This window comes from Penicillium lagena (assembly GCF_028827675.1).
Source record: "Penicillium lagena strain IBT 129212 chromosome Unknown utg000003l_segment0_segment0, whole genome shotgun sequence".
In the NCBI taxonomy this organism is placed as follows: domain Eukaryota; kingdom Fungi; phylum Ascomycota; class Eurotiomycetes; order Eurotiales; family Aspergillaceae; genus Penicillium; species Penicillium lagena.
This window is the reverse complement of record NW_026623224.1, coordinates 2,082,089-2,103,045: the sequence shown is the minus strand read 5'-3', so window position 1 is coordinate 2,103,045 and position 20,957 is coordinate 2,082,089. Positions and strand designations below refer to the sequence as shown.

The following is a 20,957-nucleotide window of genomic DNA, read 5'->3' as shown; positions in this document are numbered from 1 at the left end:
TCACTAAATACTTCCTAGTCGGATACTGATACCGTCAGCTCAAGGTATATACACAACAATAGTGCCGTTTCTCGAAGGCTTGGTGTTTCCAAGATCGGGCCTCAGCAATGGTTTCTGAAAGTTTTGGTAAAAGCCTAATATACGGATTACTCTGATAACTAATCTGAGCCTCCCTGATAAGCAATTGCATCGGACAAAGCCGAGTAGGCGCGATAGCTTATCGCAAGCATTTCAATGGGCGATAAAGTCGATCTGCTGACTCTGAGGGCTCTTCAGCGAATGATGTCTTCCAGATGCGGGGCAAGCCCAAACGGTATCCTCCGAAGCGGCATGGTGCTGAATTTACGATTGGCTTGCCTTAATAACTTACTGGCTCTTGAAGTCTCGGAAGCAGTCATGCCATGGTCTATGTCAGCCATTAATTCTACAGCTTGTACAGCTGCAAATGAACTCGTCATTGCCTTCGGGTCAAAGACTCGCGAAAGGAGCGACCGCATGTTTGAGGTGAGCGCCCCCGGTGGTGACGGAATGGTTGGTACGGCAAGGCGACAATGCGAAGCTAACTAGAATCTCATAGATGTCGTCGAAGAAAGCAGAAGGTAGCTAGGGTGTTTGACCCCCACCAAAGTCTTTTTGCTGAGAATGCGATGAATACGCAGTGTGATCTCATGTTACCAAAATGCTCCAATTGCGAGAGCGCAGGCGCCCAGTGCCTAACTTATCACTCAAGGAACCACAACGAGGTAAGTGCGCGCAATACTAGCTTTAATCTCATGACGCTCAGCTAAGATGCTAGAAGATTCCCCGAAACTACGTATCCGAGCTCGAGACGGAGATTGAGAGGTTGACTCGGGAGAACCGAGAACTGAAAGCACGAGCTCAGTCCACTTGGATGAATGGTGAAATGCCTGCTCCCCATGGATGCTCCCGGCAAGGAAGTGTTGGTTCTGGAGAACATTCAACATCAAGTCCGGCTGGGTCAGATGCGAGTTCGAACCACGTGCAAAACTTGGTAAACAGCGTCAAGGATATTGTTGTTGAGCCGTCAAGACAGCCACGATTTTTGGGTCAGAGCGGTGGTATCACTCTCGCCAAATTGGTCATATCAGCAATCCGCGTCGACGCCTTACCTTCACCCTTGCTTACCGAGAAACGCTCATATAACCCTTCTTCTGTTTCAATGGCAACAGAGGCTTCTCTTCCACCGCGTCAAGCCGCGAATCACCTGGTTGACGTTTATTTTCAGTATCACACACCCCACCTGCCCATCATGGGACGTTCAATGGTCAATGAGGCCATAGAGAGCGCATACCAGGCTATGAATGGCCAGCAGCTTCCAGACCGACCGATAGAGAGGGACATTTTCATATCGTTCATGATCCTCGCCATCGCCCTCTGCGACGTTTCAAACCCATGCGGAGGTCGACCCAGTCAGAGTGAAGGATGCTTCGGGTCAGCAATAGGTTGGTATGAAAAGGTCGTCGCGAACTCAAAGAGTGATATCGAGACCCTCCGCACTATCCTTTTGCTGGCTCAATTCGTTGCACTGTGCCCGTCTCGAGGAAGTCTGTGGCATTTGACTGGCACCGCGTTGCGATTATGCATTGACATAGGCTTGCATTGGGAAAGCGAAGAGCATACAATGAACATGGATCCCACCATATTGTACGATCGCCGACGTCTCTGGTATTGCACATACCAACTTGACCGTATCTTATGCATCACGCTCGGTCGCCCGTTTGGTATCATCGATGAAAGCATTCGTGTACCACTTCCAAATCCTTGGGCTGTCTATCGGGGGCTATCTCACAGCGAATGTACCGAATTTGATATCCATAGCCAACGAGCTCACAACCACCTATTTATCTTATCGAAGATCGAGTCTGAGATCAAACATGTGCAACATAGCCAGACTTGGGCTCCGAAATTAGCCTACCCTAGGGCAAACTATGCGGCATGGGTTCAGGATATTCAGCCCCGTCTTGAGGAATGGTACGCTACGATTCCACAAACTAACAGGGCCCACCCATCATCTATATTCGCTCATCAGGCTTATTGGGACTATATCTTCAATAACGCCATTCTCTTATTGTACCGACCCAATTCTACAGGATCACAAACGTCTCCAGAAGAAAAGGTTCTCTCTTTCAATGCCTCTTGTCAGTTGATTGGAAGTATCAAAATCTTGCAGCGAAAAGGGAAGATTGATATACTCTGGAAATCTGCTCATGATCTGTTCATGGCGGGTTTGGGAGTTATATACAGCCTTTGGCAGTCGAGGGAAGTACGGGACGGGAATCCTGCTGGGAGCAGCATTTCCACCTTACAATCCTGCGCCTCGACACTCTCTGCACTGGCTGAGAGCTTCCCAGGGGTCGCAGGCTGTCGAGATGTGTTTGAGACTTTATCATCGGCGACAATTGATTGGATCGTCAATGATAATGCAGTGGAACAACAAGAGGACCGCCGGAAGTTCGAGAAACAAGCAGAGGACCTGATGCTGCTGCTGCAGCAAACTCATGGAATAAATGAAAATATTGGAATGGACACTTCAGGCGTTTTCTCGGCTGATAGCTTTTGTTTCGGCGAAATGCTTAGCAGCGCTGCTCAATGGCCCAATACCGAGGACAACGGGCTGAATGATGTGAGCTTTGACCCAGTGGTATGAGGAGAGACTCGTATATTCCTGCCATGCTTAATGGGGCTAGAAAAGGGAGTCATGGGGTGCTGTGGCTCTTTCAAACGAGATATGATCTCTTCCTAATGGCGCTTTGACGGCGTTCTTTTTGAACGGTGATGGCTTAACGATAACTTTACGATTGTTTTCCTAATCGAGCGGCCGAGTCTTTCCAGCTGGTTTAGCATTTGAGTCAATCCATTACCACCTAAAGCACATAAGAGGAGGGAATTTAAGAGGGTCCACTCGACCGGATAACCGGAATGGCCGAGCTATCAAGATTGCTATAGAGCACATATGTACTACTTTGATCGTAAAGTCTCGCAACGTAAGCCTTTGTTGATGGCACTCGAGGATTCGGATAACATCCGGCCCTCTTATTGGATGGCTTGTAGATCTAGCCACGTGTGCACATGACTTAGTGAGATTTCTTACTGAAAAGAAAATCGTGCATTTTTTAACATTTGTACAATAATATTGCGATCTCATATCAGCCAGCATACTCTCGCGATTCAAATCAATATAGGAGCTTCCTTATATCATATGAAATCCTAGTGTCAATATGACATCATTCTGCCATACGTCGTCTGCTGTTATTGTCGACATTGAGATTTCGCTATCGCAAATGCAGCGGCCGAGGGAGCATTGTCGACAAGGTCCTCATAAAGGATTGGCTCCGTAATCAGTCGCGCATCACGCAGCCCAAGCTGCCAGCGGTCATAACCCTCACGAGGCACAGAAGTGGTTGTCCACATGCCATTTCGGCGGAAGTCGTTAGTGACAGTCACAACGACGTCGATCGGAATTTTGGGAAAGAGCTCAGCGAGCTCGTCCTGAAAGGATTCTGCCTCGTGCTGGAGGACCCAGTCTATGCCCTTTTGAAGTCCAATACAAAACCTCTTTTGTGCATCGAGAATCTCCGAGGTAATCGTTGCAGTTTCCCGGTAATAAACGCTCCAGGGGACGTCGCCTTGTGTAACCATCTGCATGGCAATAGTCACTTCAGCATTGGAGGCAACCATGGCCTGGGCAGAGAGATTGTCTGTGACAAAATAGTCACCCATGCCCCCTTGAAACAAGTCGCCCAGCATCACGCCGTCTAGGTCTTGGATGTAGTCAACCGATCTCGCATCGATCCCGTTCTCATGCAGCAGCATCTTGAAGAACAGGCCGACACTAGCCCCGCCACCCGATTTCATCAGGACAGTACGTCCAGCCACGTCAGCCAGCTTAAAACTTTTGTCACCGGTGCGTCTAATCAAGGCGAGAGGCGACCTATTCGCAATCTGCGCGAATACAGTGTAATCCTGTACCCTTTTGCGGTACATTGATGGCACCCAGATTCCACCAAGGCACATCACCGCGGAGCCATCGGCGAGCGCATTAAGCACACCATCCCAGGGTGTAGGAATATTAACGGTTACATCCAGTCCCTGTTCTCGAAAGAAGCCATGTCGTAGAGCGATGTATTCTGGTAGATAATTGAGATTATAGCCAGTGGCGGTGAGATGGAAGGGCTGCATGGTTCTCCTTTTCGAGCAGGTGATGATAAATATATCCGCGGATTGTACCTACAGCTCAGTTCGAGATGTGGCTGTATGAATAAAAACAGTAGACAGAGCTTTGGGTAGAGGAGCCAGGAGAAATTGAGGGTAATAGAGTGAAGTCTTGATTTTGTCAATTTGCGCGCTGGAAAAATATTTATAATGGGTGAAATTGAATTGAACAGCAGCTTCTTTGAGTTGATTGAAGCGAATTACCTGGGGTGGAGTTTTCGGAGAATCCCGATGCTATTTGGTGGTATTTCGCGAATCTGAGATCATCGTTGTTGGAGAATCCCGATAGTCCTCATGATAAATCCATCAGAACTCACATCTTTCTTTATCTGTAACTATCATTCTCGTTTAGTATTCATGGAGGCAAACAAAATCCTCCTTGGAATACGTAGTCCCGGACGCTTCGCTAGATGGTGCATCAACCGATCTCGGAATCCCGAGTAAACCCCCACTGAGAACCTGTTGGCCCCATACAAGAGGTTTAACCCCATCAATAACCCGGACTTATACATTTCAATATGAATGTGAATCATGTCTAGCTATTGGAAAAAGAGACGATGCATAACCCTAGACAACTGACAATGCTGGCACCGGCCAGAAGTTTTACTGCTCGAGTGAAGAGTCTCTGTTAGGCTAATGAAGTATTTCATTGGACCGAGTACCTACAGTTTCTACAGTAGTGATAATGACATCCATGGCTTCGGAAGAAGTCTTAGGAAAGTTCGCTCACATACCTCCCGATCGTTCAGGTTGACCAGCCATAACTAAGTTCTGGGTTTAGTTATGGCTGATCCTGTCGAGAAAAGTCAGCCGTATAGATTAAGCATGTTGCTCATGGAACATTTTTGGTCTAGTGGTAACTTGCCGCAGACCTTTTCTGTTAGATGCTCATAATCTTCCTCACCTACGTGGGCCGCTCATCAGGGAAAAAAGAATGAATAGTCATGAGCTATATCAAACAGATGGGGGGAATGTAAGCCATCAAACGACTGTACGAAGCCAGCGCCTCGATAATTGGGACTACTGATCCTCTATCACAGATGCTCTTTCTATGGAAAACCTGTCAATAAGCCCTGCAAGATTGTTTACAAATCTACGGAGTATATTTGGAGTTCAATGAAGCTGCTATTGAGTACCGCAATGTCAATCGTCAATAATGAACCATTGATCAGTGAATGGATATACATCTGGCACCAATCACCTGCTCCCTGTTTTTTGGCTTGCCATCGTCACTCTAGAAATATCATGTCATTCAACTCTATATCTAAACCATTGCGTAAACTTAGCAAAACATCTTTTTGCGAGACTGGCAGCCTTGAATAAGAGTTCAAGAATTGGACTTACGAATCATACCGAGCGCGAACCCTTGCTCGTCGATCACGCATCTCCGCCGCACAACCATCTCTGTTGTAGATGCCAATCACAGATGGATGCATTATCGTAATCTTGGCCCACGCGCAGAACTTCGGTGCCCTCTCTGTCAATCCGGCTATCATGGATTTTGGGAGGGGTGCATTTTCGGTGAAAGGCAAGGTGAAAATACGCAAAATAAATGAAGCTGTCAGGATCTGGATGCTGTCTCAGCCACTCCAAATTTCGGGTACTTTAGGGGCAAAGCGAGAATATAGACTACTTACCTCAGCCATTGTCAGCCTATCGCTACCACCAAAGAACGGTTTCGCGTCCTGCAAGAGAGGCTCAATTTCAGTGACAACAGCATCAACGTAGCGCTGGCCGAGTTCCTCGGCATCCTCGTCAGTCTTAGCTTCAATCATGCGGTAGTAATAGAGATTGGCTTTCGAAGAATATGTTTCAACGAATAAGGCGATCCTTCCGCGCATGAGGGCTCCTTCGGGTTCCCCAGTACGCGGAATTAAATGTGTCGATGGGACCGAGTCAACCAGAAACTGCGCGATGATAGCCGACTCGAAAATGATATTGTCGTTATATATCATCGTGGGCACTTTCCCACTAGGATTAATCTTGAGGTACTCTGGCGTTCTCGCCTTGCTATAGTCAATTATCAACTCCTCAAATGGTAGACCCAATTCTGCCAGCGCAATATGGGCACGGTGGGCCCCTGATCGACCTTGTTAGCGTTTTTGCATCGAAACGGCAATATCTGCTCCTGGACTTCACAAACATACACGGGCAGTTTCGATTGGTATAAAGTTTAATTGAAGTCGAACTAGCCATGGTAAGGTTTTTGCGGTCTCGAAAGCCGGTAGCTAAGAGACTATCTAGAGAGAAAAGATTTGAGGCCAACTCAACTGAGTAGCAGTGACAGCTCAAACAAGTGATCAACAGGAGGAAAGACTTCGAACGTCGATTTTATACTCTGTTGCACTTGGAGCGATAGAATGAACATTCTTGTAGATTAAATCCCCCAAGCCCCGACGCTGGGTATTTAGGACCACATCGCTGTTCTCCGAAAACTTTTCGCATATACCCGGTGACGCCTATCAGCACATCTTCTCTGAATCCATCGGTACTCCCGCTCAGGTTATCTATCTGTTGTCCAAATGGGATAGGGTAAAAATTGCTCCTGATAATATGGCATTATTCATCGGGCGCAGTGATCTGAACTGGCTGTTCGAGTCCCATAACGTTATACTTTAAGCATGAAAGATGATATCACCTATAATATCAGCGTTGCCAGAAATCGCTTAGCCTTATTCCCCCATGAGCCGATCACTTCTCAATACGGCAGTTTTACTGTCACCTATATTACATAATCAGGATTGTATCGAAGGACCTTCGTTTGGACGGTTGGCTTTAACCTCAGATTTTATGGACACCAGAGTCCCACAGCTGTTGAATAACATCCAGGGTTGATTGACCACTCACAGCACTTTATAACCCTCCTTCAAAGCATACTATAGGTCGGTAACTCTGCGGCTTATGTCTTGTCTAGAGCTTACCCATATATATTTTGGTAGAACTTGGCTGATTAAAGTAAGATAAACCCGATAGTATAGACATTCATTGCTTTTGAGATAAGCACTCGATTCGACTATCGCACTAGCTCTCGCACCTAAGCTAGCGAAAAGAGCGAGCGTGCTTCTAGTCTATACTCTCTTATGCTTATAGTCATGACAGTCGTTAACGAAAAGATGTCTCTAGAGTATATCTATATCCTTTGCTGTTACTGTAAACCGCTCTCTAGGCTTCGTAGAGAGGCTATGTTTGGGTGTCAATTATGTCCTGATAAACTATCAAAATATAAGCAAGTATGCGCTAGAAAATCAAACGCGTTAGGTCTTACGTTCAGGACATCTTTTTTGACTTTAGCTAGAAGATACCGCGAGGTTTCCCGTAGTCTTTTGAGAGGGTGAATCATTTCTTGTCACAATGTACTCTTCTACGAACAGTTTGAGGAATTGGGAAGTGGGATCAGGTTCGTCTTTAGAGAAGTTTGTATCTTTGGCTTCGTTCCGGGTAAGTCTCTATCTACTAAATGTTAGAATCCCTATGGCCGCTATGGACTAAAAACTTATTGAGCCTAATTCAAAGCTGTCTAGTCGTATCTTTCAAGCTTCGCGGGTGCGAGTTCTATGTGGCAGATGGTATTGTCTTCTTGTTCCCTCTGATCCTGGTACTCTCGCGTGAATCTACGTGACGCGGCACGTGCAATGCGCTCTTCAAGAGCTTTTTGATTTTTCAATTCGTGGACATCGTGCTTGCGGGACCCATCGGGGTGATAATTCTCAACCCGTCCTCACCTCTCTCACCCTAGTCTTCAAATTTCTCACCCATATCACCCACACACATCCTAGAGCACTTTCCATCGCCCTTTTAAAATGACAGGGGTGTCGAGGGCACGTTGAGGATTTGCCTTGCACAATATGTGGCTTAAGTACGACTGGGCGGACGGGAAGCCTTGTTCTGAACGCCCTGTGGTCGTATGTGGGAAAAAAATACTTTAAAAGACTCATAACCGTTGATTCCCTGTTCCGTGACTGAGTATCATGTATTCGTGTGTACCTCTACGCTCTTCATACATTATACTTAGTGAGCATTGCAATAAAGTTAAGGGGTGGCTTCCATCTTGGGAGAGTGGTCCTCAGGATCGTCCAATCTGGGTGGGATTTCGGGAGACATCAGGATTTAAGTCGCAGCCTAGCTGACGTGCTTGAATTCCAAAATTCCAAAAGATAGGGCGGAAATAGGGAGATTGGATGGAAGAGGTAGAAAATGGACTTATTACAAACGAATATAGCCTGTTGGTATGGTACAGGTGAATATGGACTGAATCATGTACGCCGAGTCCATATTTGGGTTTGAATGAATGCATCAAGATCCGGTATCAGGTTCCTCAAAGATCGTCGAAAATTTGCTTAGAACCTGTTTCAATACAGGCCTGCGAATAGGTTTGCTGTTTCAATTAGTACTAAAACAAGAATGGATAAGCCTGCATTTACTAACCTTATGAACATGTCCATCCCCGAGTCCATGCAGTCCTTGATGTTGCTTTCTTCTGTGAATGCACTCAAGGCGACAATGGGGGCTGAGTAACCAATCTGTCGGATAAGGCGTGTGCTTTCAAGACCATCAAGAATCGGCATCTACAATGATTAGCGCCATAGATGACGACACACATCGCCGTGAAGAACTTACTTGGATGTCCATAAAAATAAGATCAAAGACCTCGCCCTTCTCCATGTTGGATTTGACGGTGTCATATGCTTCCTGGCCGTCTTTGACAATTGTCACGTCGTAAACCTCTTCAAGCGCAAGCATCCTAGTCATGGTTAGCATTAAATTTCATCTCATTGCTCCTAGGCTCTTAGGGCATACCGTCTCACGACTTCCTGGTTCACAGTGTTGTCTTCAGCCACCAATACACGAATCTTTTTGGACTCGTTCCCCTTGTTAGCTGGCCCCTGGCTAGGAGGAATGTTGTTTGAATTTGAAGCAGGAGACGAAGGAACGGTGGGAGTGAAAAATGGGTGGCTCAGGCCAACCAAGCGTGGTTGAATTTCCGACTTTTCAAACCCAGGAGCATGTGCATGGGGCTCATTCCTCACTGAGCTGTGGTTCGAGGGCGTTCGCACAACGTTGGAGAAATCCTCCAAAGACAGTACACTTGGGGTTCGGGACCCTGGAATGCTTGATGTTTGCATACTTGGTGTCAATTCTTTGACAAAGCCCAGTGGAATTCTCAATGTGAAACGAGATCCTTTGCCCTCCTCGCTGTCCAGCAAAATATCACCCCCCATAATACGAGACAATTGAGCACAAATGCTGAGCCCGAGGCCAGTTCCGCCGTATTTGCGATTCAGCCCCAGGTCGCCTTGAACGAATGGATCAAAGATCCGTCGATGGAGGTTGGCGGGTATACCTGGTCCATTATCCTTGACTTCGAATCCAAATGTGACTTGACGAAAGTTGGGTTGGGTGGTTCTCGGCGGCTCAAGATGATTCTCAGCTCCACCGGCTGCGTCCGGAACAGAGGAGCCTAGGCTTGACGCGGTCTGCGGTCGTAATCGATGGTCATTGCGAGACTGACCTCTCAGGGTAACCTGGTTATCAAGCCCGGAGGCTTCTTCGAGAAGTTGAATCCGTACTTCCACCTTCCCCTTCTCGGGTGTGAACTTGAGACTGTTGCTAACCAGGTTGATCAGCACTTGGAGGATGCGGTGTTGATCACCCCACAAGACCATATCGGCCAGTCTGTCCGGTTGTACTGAGCTAGAACTTGGGTGTGTCAGGTCGAGTGATCGCTCACGGCACATAGTACCTCTCGACTCAGTGATCCCAGCGGAAACGAATTTCACACTAAAGTCGATTTGCTTTTCATGGACCTGATTTTGGAAGATAATGGCCAGTTGGGATCGGATGTCGGACATCTTGAACTCTCTTTTTTCGATCTGGATAGCCTGGTCGATTTGATTCTTGCTGAAGGTGAGCAAATCGTTCAACAGATGCAATAGGAGGTCGCCGGATTGATAGACCACTTTAAGGGATTTTTTGATCCGGGACAGATCGTCCTCCCCCATGCATACCGCGCACATGCCGAGAATTCCATTCAGGGGAGTTTTCAGCTCGTGGGAGATGTTGGCGATGAAAAGTGTCTTACTTTCATTGGCAGTCTCTGCAGCCAGCTTCGCCTTCTCAAGCTCTCGGGTCCGCTCGGCCACCCGCTCCTCGAGTCGGTTATACTGAATGGTCAACTCGTCTGACATCTCATTGAATGTTTTGGTGAGTTCCGTGAGCTCGTCTGTCACGCAATGCTTTTTCTCCTTGACCCTGCCTGGAATTTGAAAATTACGAGAAGTCGGGACCCTGCCAATGCTGGCAGAACTGTTGAGTCTTGCCAGCGGGTGTCGAAGGCGCTTTACCCACATGGTAGGCGACCCTTTCTCGTTCATATGCTCTTCGGTAGCTTCGACTGTCTCCGTTCGTTCATCTTCAGCATCCATTCCGGCTCTCTGTAACTCTCGGGTCGAATGGGGCGCGACCTCGGGTTCGACTGATTTCATTGCGGCTTCACGCAGCCTCCGAATAGGAGCGACCGCCCAGTGGGTCAAGAGAGGAACCATGACGATTATCGCTCCTGCAGTGCCAAAGACACAAGCAAGTATAATCTTGCGGAGTCGAACAATAGGTGCGAATGCTTCAGAGTGGGGTTCCTCCACAAGAAGAATCCACTCTACAAGAGAGTTTTGAGGACGGACGGCACCTACAGCAACATTGGACCCTTTTTCGTTTGAAGTTGACAGCCGGCTGATTGATTTAGTCGCGTCATTATATGGCTCGGCCATGACTTTGAGCGCCATCGGGTATGAAGAGAGAACAAATGGTGTATCCGTCGATACGCCACGGTGTCTACCAACCTGATTAGGCAGCGCAGTGGGCTCGAAGATAAAATGCACTTGTGCTTGGGCAAGGGCCGCTGCGTCAGGCGCGGATGTAGCTGTTGCAGGCTGACTAGTGGAAGCGAAGGTGTTTTCTGGCCGATCAGGGCCAATGAGGAGAACCTGTCCGCTGTTCCCGAGCCCATCTCGTGAACTCACGACGCTCTGTAGGTTGGCGGCGCTCGCGACCACACTAGAGATCGTTAGTGTATACTGCGCGTCAACCCCTTCGACGATCTTTAACAGTGCATCAGCTACTCACGTCATATATCCCAGGAGATCGGTGTTCGATGTGTTATTAATAATAGGCAGGGTCAAGGAAAGGAGCGAGAAGGAGGAATTGACTTTCAGGGGACCCAAAACCAGCGTGGCGTTCAAACCAAGGGGGAAGTCGCTGAAGGCATATGCGGTAGTAGAACCGTTGTCGGCCGTGGTTACATATGTCAGGTTCGGATACAGCGAAGGAGGATAGCCGAGGCCATCATCTCCCAGCATCACCGAACTGCCATTCGCAGCCACATATGGAAGGGTGATGTTCGGAGCGGCATCGCTGGTGACGTTGAGTAATGTTTCAATGCCTCCTTGTCCGTTCTCTGAATAAATTCTGGCCTGATATAGACTCAAGTCCCCTCGAGTCCCCAGTGCCGATTGCACGTCGGCGATGGAATTCACCCAATTCGAATCCGATGTGTTTCCCGCATAGTATCGTTTTAAGGCTGACTGGATGAGTAGTCTTGTCGCGATGGTCTTGCAGGTGGTTTCGAGGAGGTTCAGGTTGGAGGCGATCTGACTAGCTTTGATGGTCGCAACGAGTTCAAGGCTCTGGGATCTGTCGCTGGGTTAGGTCCTAGTTAAGAATGTGAAGAGCCGATCATCACGTACTCGACCCCTACTACAAAATCATAGGTGGTGAACCACTATGCAGATCGTTAGTTGATGTATTGGATCATAGGGGGAAATGAGAGCTTACCGTGGCAATCGCGAGTGCAGCGACACCCAAGATAGCCGTCAGCAGCACCAGTATCCCTAGCTGCACGGCAATTGGAATGCGCATCCGGTCACGGCCATGCGACCAGGGCTATAAAAGCACAAAGGCCGCTTGATCCGATAAAAATCCCTAGACGGAGCGATTCAAGATAGATGAATCCACCGACCTAAAAGAGTGTCCGAGATGCATGCCTGATGGATTGCAAAGTCAGCGCGCTGAAAGAGAACAAGGATCGCAGACCTGTGTAACACCTACATAAGCTTCGCAATAACGATAGCTTCCTTATTTCCCCTTTCGAGGTTTTGGAGTTTCCGAAAAGATCTCAAGTAATGAGGAGAATTCACAGAAAGGAACGGAATGGAACCAAATGAGATGAAACTTGGGGCTAGCGCGTAAGACACAAGGGAAAGCGATCGAGAGTCTAGACAGGACTAGATGCATCCATCGAGCTGTGGGCGAGAGTGAATTAAAAACATGCCAAGAGGTGCCAAACGGTGTCCGTAAGGACAAAACAAGGCAAAGCTGGGACTTAATGTGCCATTACTCTATCTTTGTCCTGTTTCGCCGGTCTTTTCTATGTTTTTCTAGTCATTTCTTGGGCGAGAACCGTTGGCTTCTACAAGTCCCCCAGGGCCAGGGTGAAAATTGCCGACGGGCTCACTCGCCCAATTGGCCGCAATGAACTTCCGTGGCATTGCTCGCTCCTTGAAGCCTCAGATTTTGTAGTTGCTCGGCTATAGTAGTTATTTATGAAACCAATTATTAAATCAAGAGATGAAGAGCAAAGAAGAAAAAAACACTGAATAAATATGGGGCACGCCGAGGCAGGTCAGTCCCGAAGGCCCGCGCGCCATTCGTAAACATGACTAATACACTACTAACACAACTTTGAAGCAGTCAATTTTTCAGTTTAGCCGTGCCAAGACACCAAACTATTACCCCACTACGGACACCAAACCATAGCATGCGGCGCGCCCTTGTGGCGCTCAAAGAAGGTGGAGTCGAGTTTGTTGTTCTGCTGAGCAGCTTCACCGTCCAGGCTTTAACGTCCAGGCTTTAACGTCCAGGCTTTAACGTCCAGGCTTTAACGTCCAGGCTTTAACGTCCAGGCTTTAACGTCCAGGCTTTAACGTCCAGGGTGATCTACATGCTATAGCACCCACTGACATAGTTCCATGTATGCATGCTACGGTGGAAAAAGCTCTTGAGGATGTCTTGGGTGGCCAGTGGTGTGCCGTGCGACCAGGGTATTTTGCGAACAATGCGCTGTAGTATGAGGAGGAGATTATGCAGGGCGATGTCAGGCTGCTAAACGCAGACGTTGAGTTCGACTGGATCTCACCTGAAGAGGTTGGGCAGGTTGTTGGGGTAAGCATGTAATGCACAGGAGCGCTCTGTTCCTTTGGTTGGGCTAAATCGATTGTCCTTGGAGGATGCTTTGTGTATTATTATTGGCCGTGTCCTAAGCAAGAAAATCACGATCACTATTGTTGGAAAAGAACAGGGTGTGGAGGATATGTAGTAGAAAGAGCTCCCAGAGCCAACTGTCAAGTAGTTGTTGAAGCTGCTATCGGGCAGAAGAGTTTCATTTGGGACGTGCCGGAATGCCAGGTTGCAAAGGGCATTGCGCAGAATTATATCCACAAGACTCCAATGAGGTCTGAGCAGTGGGCGGAGGAGAATAAGGAGAATTTGGTTGCTTAGGTTGTGAGGAACGTATACTGATATAAATGGACATGAATAGTTAAAGATGAAGTAGCCAAGGAATATAGTGAAGCTACGACAGCTCGCGACCCCGAAGCACCTTAGAACATATATTCCTCAGGATCGTTTACGGACGCTCTCAACGAAGATCTAGCCGAAGTCTATACCCCTAAATCTATCTATCAGCATGGTATGTCGTAGATCCACTAGTCAGAGCATACACAACAGTAGTTTGAAACTTAGAGGGGTTACGTTATTAAATAGCCTCTATATTCCCTACTTTGCATCTAGTTAAGCCCGTGGTAGGGGTTATGACAGCTCGGAGGCCAAGATGATCAGATCGTCTTTGGAACCAATTTAACCCATTCCAGCATCTCCTCGCACGCCTCTATGGCTCACTGGTGCTGTGCAATAAAGAAAGTAAATTTCGGCGTTGGGCGATAAGCCCTCGATGATAAGCCTTGGCCAGCCCTAGGTCCGCAATCTCCCTCCAGCTTACCTTTCAGCGAATGCGATAGAAGCATTGACGTCAAGTATGAAAATGGTGTCAATACATTGACCCGATAAAATATTCTGGTTTCTGTTCTTATTATCCTCATCTACAGAATCCACGCATCTCATCAAGACAAGTTCTTCCACCACCATGTTATCATCAAATACTAAGACCATGAAAACAGCCAGCGAGCTAGTCGCGTCCTACGCAGCTCTAATTAAAAACAAAACCATTCTAACAACGGGTGTGTCTCCCGGGTCACTAGGCGGATATTTTGTACAAAGCTTAGCAAAAGCCCAGCCAGCTTGCCTGATTCTAGCGGGCCGCAACGACACCAAACTTGAAGAGTACAAGGGAGACATCCAGGCCATCAGTCCAGAGACCGACGTGCGCACGCTGAAAATGGACCTTGACTCACTGCAGAGTGTGCATACTGCAGCAGGCCAGGTCAATAGCTGGGCAGACATTCCCGCTATTGATGTGTTGGTGAACAATGCCGGCATCATGGCGGTGGAATACGGGCTATCGGTCGATGGGTTTGAGAAGCAACTGGCTACAAACCATCTTGCTTCGTTTTTGTTCACAAATTTGATCATGGACAAGATTCTGAAGTCAGAAAGTCCTCGTGTGGTGAATGTCAGCAGTGATGGGCACCGTCTGAGTCCTATCCGCTTCGCTGATTTTAATTTCGAGGTAATTGACGCACATTCTGTCTACGCAAGCTAGAGCATCTTCGCCATCCACAGAAGTAATTGGCTAATTACAGTTATCGATCAGGGCGGCAAAATGTACAATGGATGGGTCGCATATGGCCAATCCAAGACAGCCAATATGCTGCTGGCACTCTCGCTCGCCTCAAAACTAGGTGTCAAATACGGACTTCTCGCATTCAGCCTACACCCAGGCGCCATCGCAACCCATCTAGGCGACCATCTAGACTGGAGCGTTGATATTGCGGGTCTTCGTGAGCGACTTTGCTCGTTTCCATTTGCCGTACTAACGGACAGGTTATAGAATCTACGGACAAGTCATTGGGCAATGCAGAAGGCTGGAGAGAGTTGAGTTTCAAAACACCAGATCAGGGTGTTGCCACTCATGTCTTTGCTTCGTTTGACCCCAATCTCAGAGGTTTGTGTTTATTGATCTAGAAATCAACCATCACATTTGCTAACTTGCTTTCGGCTACTAGTAAATAACGGCGCCTATCTCATTGATGCCCGGGTGGCAGATCCCTTGTCTGACACTGCGAAGCCGTGGGCCACGAGCTTCCTCGAAGCTGAAAAATTGTGGCAGTTGAGCGAGGAATTGGTAGGCGAGGAGTTCAAGTATTAACTTTGTTTGGTTGTTTGTAGGCAGAAGGAAGGAGTCTGAGCCGTGGATACATCTACTCTGCTGATTGCCTGGGACAAAGGCAAACATGCACCGAGACGGAGCCTGCTAAAAAGAAAGAGCGCTCATGGGTTTATCATCTGCCGTATGGAGAGGTGCCGAGTGGTTGATAGAGTAGCTGCCCTTTGAAATAACGCAATGAATGCCAATTATGTACTCAGGTATATACATGCACCGCTATATCAATTACACTATAGAACCCAAAAACGAACACTTTACTCCCGAACAAACATACCCGCCATACCCATCCCCGTACCAATGCACATACTGACAACACCAACCTGCTGACCACTGCGCTCCAACTCCGGCAATAGAGTAGCCAGCTGGCGAGCACCAGTCGCGCCAAGAGGGTGTCCGATAGCGATAGCGCCACCGTTAGGATTCACCTTAGCCTGGTCGATGCCCAGCTTGCGGATACTATACAGCGCCTGCGAGGCGAAGGCCTCGTTGATTTCCCATACACCCACGTCGGGAACCGTGACACCGACACTCTCAAGGAGCTTGGGAATGGCCACGGCGGGGCCGACGCCCATCTCGTCAGGCGCACACCCCGCCACGGCGGTGGCGACCCAGCGGGCCTTGATGTTGCCCGACAGGCCGAGCGCGTCGGCGGTAGACCGGCGCATCAACAGCGCGGCCGCAGCGCCGTCGCTCACCTGCGAACTATTGCCAGCTGTGCTGGCGCCGTTCTCCTTGAACGCGGGCTTGAGCGCGGCCATCTTCTCGACTGAGATGTTGTGCCGGATGCCGTCGTCCGCGCTGACAGTCACATCCTTGGCCGGGGCATCGGGTTGCTCGGGGTCAAAGGACTTGGTGGTGACGGGGACGATCTCGGAATCGAAGTTTCCGGCGGCTTGTGCGGCGGAAGCCTTGTGGTGCGAGTCCGCCGCGAAGGCATCCTGGTCAGCGCGCGAGACGCCATACCGCTCAGCCACGTTCTCGGACGTGAGTCCCATGGGCATGATACAGTCGCGGGCGTCCTGGGAGTGTGACTCTTTCAGATCGGGCCAGAGGACGGTGGGAATCGCGCGCGAGCCATAGTTGCGGGTCATGGACTCCATGCCACCGCCGACGCCGACGTTGATAGCGCCTGCGCGGATGCCATTTGCCACTGTCGTGATGGCTGCGAGGCCGGACGAGCATTGGCGGTTTACGGTGTTGAAAGGGACGGAGTGCGGGAAGCCGGCGTGGATCTGGGCCATGCGGCCTGCCTTGGCGCCTCCCAGCTCTTGTAGGACGGAGCCGATGGTCACGTCGTCGATCAGGGCTGGGTCGAGGTTCGGGTTGGCTTTGAGGGTGGCGCGCAGTACGTTGGACAGCAGCTCCTCTGGGTAGGAGTCCTTAAAACCGCCTTTCTTGGCGCGAGTGACGGGTGTGCGCAGCGAGGAGAGGATCACGATGTCGTTGGGTGTCTTCTGGAGGACCTGTTTGAGGCCGCGCGGGATCGGGGATGCCATGGCCGGCGGTTTCTGTGTGTGTATGTCTAATAAATGAACTGCACACGCCTGGCTAGAAATGAGAAAAAGAAAAAGGAACCCCGGAATGGTCTTATAGGAAAATGCCGGGGTCGGAAGCGCATTGGATGGCGACTTACCGTCGGCCGGCAATGGTGATCGGCTAAGCGATACTCCCGCCTCCCGCCCGCCGCGGGTATTTTGGTTCTTGGTGTCAATTGCACCAGACAGCACAGTTCGGTCTACCTATAGCCACTGCTCCTAGACCATATCCTGCAATGAATCCCGAAATCACTACTCTTTGATTCTTCGTGTCTGGACGAGTCGTCGGATCTATCTGCTTATGTCATCTATTTCGGATGCGCATCGGAACAGCACCGCAGCGGAGGGTGTCGTCGGTTGGATTTATGCTATTATTATTGATGCTCTCCAAACTCCCTGAAACTCCGCCCTTGAATCCGACCATCTGGTTCCCACGCCCAACTAACGAAATGAGGAAACAAAAACGCCTGCCACCGGGGGATATCATAAACCGGGCCCTATGTAGGGCCGTAAAGCAAAACCCATCGCAAACCAGGTACGCAAAAAAGGACGCAGAGTCATGGTCCTAGTGCACACATCTCAGTTGTCGTTGTTGATGTGGCTGTAATGCCCCGGAACCCTCCGTCGACACTTGTCGCAGTCCGCTCGGTATCCCATCACCAGCGCGGGCTTCTTCCGGGGACGCTCCGAGGGCTTGGGCGAGATCGAGGCAGACAACCGGCCCGCCTGCGGTATCACGAGCGAATCCGTCCACGGCCGCCCGCTCGATTCAGCAAAGGGCAGCGGCGTTGAGGTCGAATCGTAGATCATCTCCACGTCGCTGGGGGTCCGGCCGCCCGCCCTGCTGCTGACGTCCTCGTCCTCGCTGATTGGGCTGGGGAGACGGGGTGCAATTGTAGGGGGTTGGTCGAAGGCCACGCCCTCCATCGAGTTCACGGGGTCATCAGGGTAGGATCGGGGGGTCGGGAAGTAGCCATGGCTCGGCGCGGTGGCGGACTCGCTGAGGCTGAGCGACTGGTGGACGAGATTGTGTGGGATGGGCGACGGCAGGACACTGCTGTTGCTGGTGTTCGCGTTCAACTGCCAGGGGGAGAGGTCGTCGCCGTTGGGCCAGGGAGGCTTCCCGCCGTTGAGGTGGCCGGGATTCAGCTGCAACGTCGGCAGACGACCCGGCCCCAGGTTCTTCTGCAGAGCAACATCTCCATCTCCATCCTCGTCTCTCTCCTCGTCTGACGAGTCGACTGGGGTGAGGGTGGGTGCCCGGAAGCGCAAGGACTGATCGAGATCGGGCCGCAGTGCGGACGGTGGCAGTTGCCCCGGACGCTGTTTCTGGGAGGGGTGAGTAAAGCGATGAGCGACAGAGGGATAGACACACCTTGGGGTCATGGCCCTCGGGCTCCGAGGGATCTCTCGGTCGCTTGACGCCGAACATGGAGGAAGGTGGAAGAAGGAAGAAAATCATGGGGAAGCAAGGGCGGAGACGTCACTCTAGACACCGCATGTACATCCTGGTGTATCCAATCATACTTGTCGAGTGTGCCTTGATTGTCTTGCACAGCGCCTATGATCGTCCCGAGTACGACGCAGCCCGGTCGCACCGCCGCGTACATATTTATTGCGTCCGCTCGCTATTATTATTCTCCCGGGTCCAATAGTCCGCGATTGCTGCAGACACCGAGTGCTTTAAAGTCGGAGTCACCCGGCGCTTGACCCACTCCGCCTTTTCTGCTCTGATTTCTCTCCGACTTCGCAACGTGTGTGAGTCAATCTGCCATTGTCCATTCTCTCTCGTCGCTGCTGGTGTGTATCTTTTTTTCGGCCAGACGGGACTTCCATTCATTGGTGATTGTACTCACTGCGCCAGATTCATCCCACCTGCGCCATGCCCCTCGTCAACACCACCGAAGTCAGCGAGGACACTCGCGGTAAGTCGCCAACTGGACAAGTCAATTGCACACATAACTAACGTCTCTATCCTATCTAGTCCTCGGATACGATCCGCTCCTGTCGCCGCAGTTCCTCCAGACTGAGATCCCTGCCGTGAGTCATGCTGATTTTTCAACCCCGCCAGAGAGTAGAGAGAAGAAAAAAACTGACAGGCACATTCCACAACAGCCCAGCCGTGCCACGGAAGCCGTGCGCTCCGGCCGGAATCAGGCCATCGAGATCATCGAGCAGCGCGATGACCGATTACTCGTGGTCGTCGGGCCCTGCTCAATCCACGACCCCGACACGGCGCTCGAGTACGCCCGGCGGCTGAAGGAGGTGGCGGACAAACTGTCCAAGGACCTGTGCATCATCATGCGCGCCTACCTCGAGAAGCCCCGGACCACCGTCGGCTGGAAGGGCCTCATCAACGACCCGGACATCGACGAGTCCTACAACATCAACAAGGGCTTGCGCGTGTCCCGCAAGCTGTACACCGACCTGACCAGCACGGGCCTGCCCATCGCCTCGGAGATGCTCGACACCATTTCACCGCAGTTCCTCGCTGATCTGATCTCCCTGGGAGCCATCGGTGCCCGCACCACCGAGTCCCAGCTGCACCGGGAGCTCGCCTCGGGCCTGAGCTTCCCGATCGGCTACAAGAACGGCACGGACGGCAACCTGGGCGTCGCCATCGATGCCATCGGGGCCGCCGCGCACCCGCACCGCTTCCTCGGTGTGACGAAGCAGGGCCTGGCAGCGATCACCAAGACCGCCGGCAACGAGCACGGATTCGTCATCCTGCGCGGCGGCAACAGGGGCACGAACTACGACCGCGAGAGCATCCGAAGCGCGCGCGAGGCCCTGCGCGCCAAGAAGCAGCGTGAGGTGCTGATGGTCGACTGCTCGCACGGCAACTCACGCAAGAACCACCTCAACCAGCCCGTCGTCGCCAAGGAGGTCTCCGACCAGCTGCGCGAGGGCGAGTCCGCCATTATCGGCGTCATGATCGAGTCCAACATCTACGAGGGGAACCAGAAGGTTCCCCCCGAGGGTGCCGCCGGCTTGCTCAAGGGCGTCAGCATCACCGACGCCTGCATCAACTGGGAAATGACCGTCGATGTGCTGGAAGATCTGGCGGACGGCGTGCGCGCGCGTCGCGCGGCGCGGAAATCAAAGGCCAATGGCGCGAATGGCCACTAGAAAAGTCTTTTGTGTTCTGAAGTTGAATTGGTGGTGGAGCCTGAAGGGGTGAAGAAGATACCGATAGTTAGTTTATTTTGCGAATGTATGTGTGCCCGTTGGCATGGCCTCGAGGCTTGTTTTCAGCCGTTTCCCTTCTGTTAGTGATTCTGCGAACCTGGTTTGGCAATGTGAAAAAGTAGAATGGACCCACGGACAGGATTGTCGAGGGAAGATCGAGTCTTAAGTAGGGTTTCCTGTTCTGCTGCTCCACCGGTGCAGGGGCCAGTGGTCTCGGGCAAAGCGCATACCCGGAAGACCCTGTTTTCTCTCTTATTGGCCAGGCCAGGCCGTTATGGCAATAATGAACAATAGATTTACTACTGATAGATATGGAGGATTGACGAGTGAGACCACGGTGCTTTGTTGAGCTAGATCTATGTACTGTACATAATATGATATACAGGAGGCCCTGGTCGGACTCACTGGATAAGAGAGGGGAAAAAATGGAGAATACAGCCCAGAAGAAGACAGAATAAAGCACAGAAAAAACGCCGCAGAACCCCTGGCACGATGGAAGCACGCCGCACAGTATAGACCGGTGAGATCGGCAGCATGCCATGCAAAAAAAAAAAGGGAGGTAATTGACGACCAGCCAGTCAGTCAAGATGAATGCGAGATAAACCAGC

The 20,957-nt window shown here is 50.5% G+C and overlaps 9 protein-coding genes across 9 annotated transcripts; 4 read left to right on the top strand and 5 right to left on the bottom strand.

Moving 5' to 3' along the window:
* Window positions 1-234: 234 nt before the first annotated feature.
* On the top strand, window positions 235-2,668 carry N7510_006021 (transcription factor domain-containing protein; the record flags this gene model as incomplete). Its single annotated transcript, XM_056977947.1, has 4 exons — window positions 235-535; window positions 578-599; window positions 731-743; window positions 797-2,668. 4 exons carry the CDS (start codon window positions 235-237, stop codon window positions 2,666-2,668), a joined length of 2,208 nt encoding a protein of 735 aa, XP_056833979.1.
* A 602-nt stretch (window positions 2,669-3,270) lies between these two features.
* N7510_006020 (ABC transporter substrate-binding protein) lies at window positions 3,271-4,200 on the bottom strand (the record flags this gene model as incomplete). The annotated part of the gene is made up of 1 exon (XM_056977946.1): window positions 3,271-4,200. One exon carries the CDS (start codon window positions 4,198-4,200, stop codon window positions 3,271-3,273), a length of 930 nt encoding a protein of 309 aa, XP_056833978.1.
* Window positions 4,201-5,573: 1,373 nt separating this feature from the next.
* On the bottom strand, window positions 5,574-6,429 carry N7510_006019 (glutathione S-transferase family protein; the record flags this gene model as incomplete). The annotated part of the gene is made up of 3 exons (XM_056977945.1): window positions 5,574-5,801; window positions 5,871-6,313; window positions 6,381-6,429. 3 exons carry the CDS (start codon window positions 6,427-6,429, stop codon window positions 5,574-5,576), a joined length of 720 nt encoding a protein of 239 aa, XP_056833977.1.
* Window positions 6,430-8,526: 2,097 nt separating this feature from the next.
* On the bottom strand, window positions 8,527-12,144 carry tcsB (putative sensor histidine kinase/response regulator TcsB/Sln1; the record flags this gene model as incomplete). Its single annotated transcript, XM_056977944.1, has 7 exons — window positions 8,527-8,608; window positions 8,659-8,798; window positions 8,851-8,974; window positions 9,031-11,283; window positions 11,353-11,919; window positions 11,973-12,007; window positions 12,061-12,144. The coding sequence occupies 7 exons, from the start codon at window positions 12,142-12,144 to the stop codon at window positions 8,527-8,529; spliced, it is 3,285 nt and encodes a 1,094-aa protein (XP_056833976.1).
* Window positions 12,145-12,756: 612 nt separating this feature from the next.
* N7510_006017 (uncharacterized protein) lies at window positions 12,757-13,138 on the top strand (the record flags this gene model as incomplete). Its single annotated transcript, XM_056977943.1, has 2 exons — window positions 12,757-12,800; window positions 12,976-13,138. The coding sequence occupies 2 exons, from the start codon at window positions 12,757-12,759 to the stop codon at window positions 13,136-13,138; spliced, it is 207 nt and encodes a 68-aa protein (XP_056833975.1).
* Window positions 13,139-14,449: 1,311 nt separating this feature from the next.
* Window positions 14,450-15,607, top strand: N7510_006016 (uncharacterized protein; the record flags this gene model as incomplete). The annotated part of the gene is made up of 4 exons (XM_056977942.1): window positions 14,450-14,968; window positions 15,053-15,239; window positions 15,290-15,403; window positions 15,465-15,607. The coding sequence occupies 4 exons, from the start codon at window positions 14,450-14,452 to the stop codon at window positions 15,605-15,607; spliced, it is 963 nt and encodes a 320-aa protein (XP_056833974.1).
* Window positions 15,608-15,879: 272 nt separating this feature from the next.
* On the bottom strand, window positions 15,880-17,121 carry N7510_006015 (uncharacterized protein; the record flags this gene model as incomplete). The annotated part of the gene is made up of 1 exon (XM_056977941.1): window positions 15,880-17,121. The coding sequence occupies one exon, from the start codon at window positions 17,119-17,121 to the stop codon at window positions 15,880-15,882; it is 1,242 nt and encodes a 413-aa protein (XP_056833973.1).
* Window positions 17,122-17,739: 618 nt separating this feature from the next.
* N7510_006014 (uncharacterized protein) lies at window positions 17,740-18,592 on the bottom strand (the record flags this gene model as incomplete). The annotated part of the gene is made up of 2 exons (XM_056977940.1): window positions 17,740-18,489; window positions 18,536-18,592. The coding sequence occupies 2 exons, from the start codon at window positions 18,590-18,592 to the stop codon at window positions 17,740-17,742; spliced, it is 807 nt and encodes a 268-aa protein (XP_056833972.1).
* Window positions 18,593-19,042: 450 nt separating this feature from the next.
* On the top strand, window positions 19,043-20,289 carry N7510_006013 (3-deoxy-7-phosphoheptulonate synthase; the record flags this gene model as incomplete). Its single annotated transcript, XM_056977939.1, has 3 exons — window positions 19,043-19,085; window positions 19,145-19,200; window positions 19,276-20,289. The coding sequence occupies 3 exons, from the start codon at window positions 19,043-19,045 to the stop codon at window positions 20,287-20,289; spliced, it is 1,113 nt and encodes a 370-aa protein (XP_056833971.1).
* Window positions 20,290-20,957: the final 668 nt, after the last annotated feature.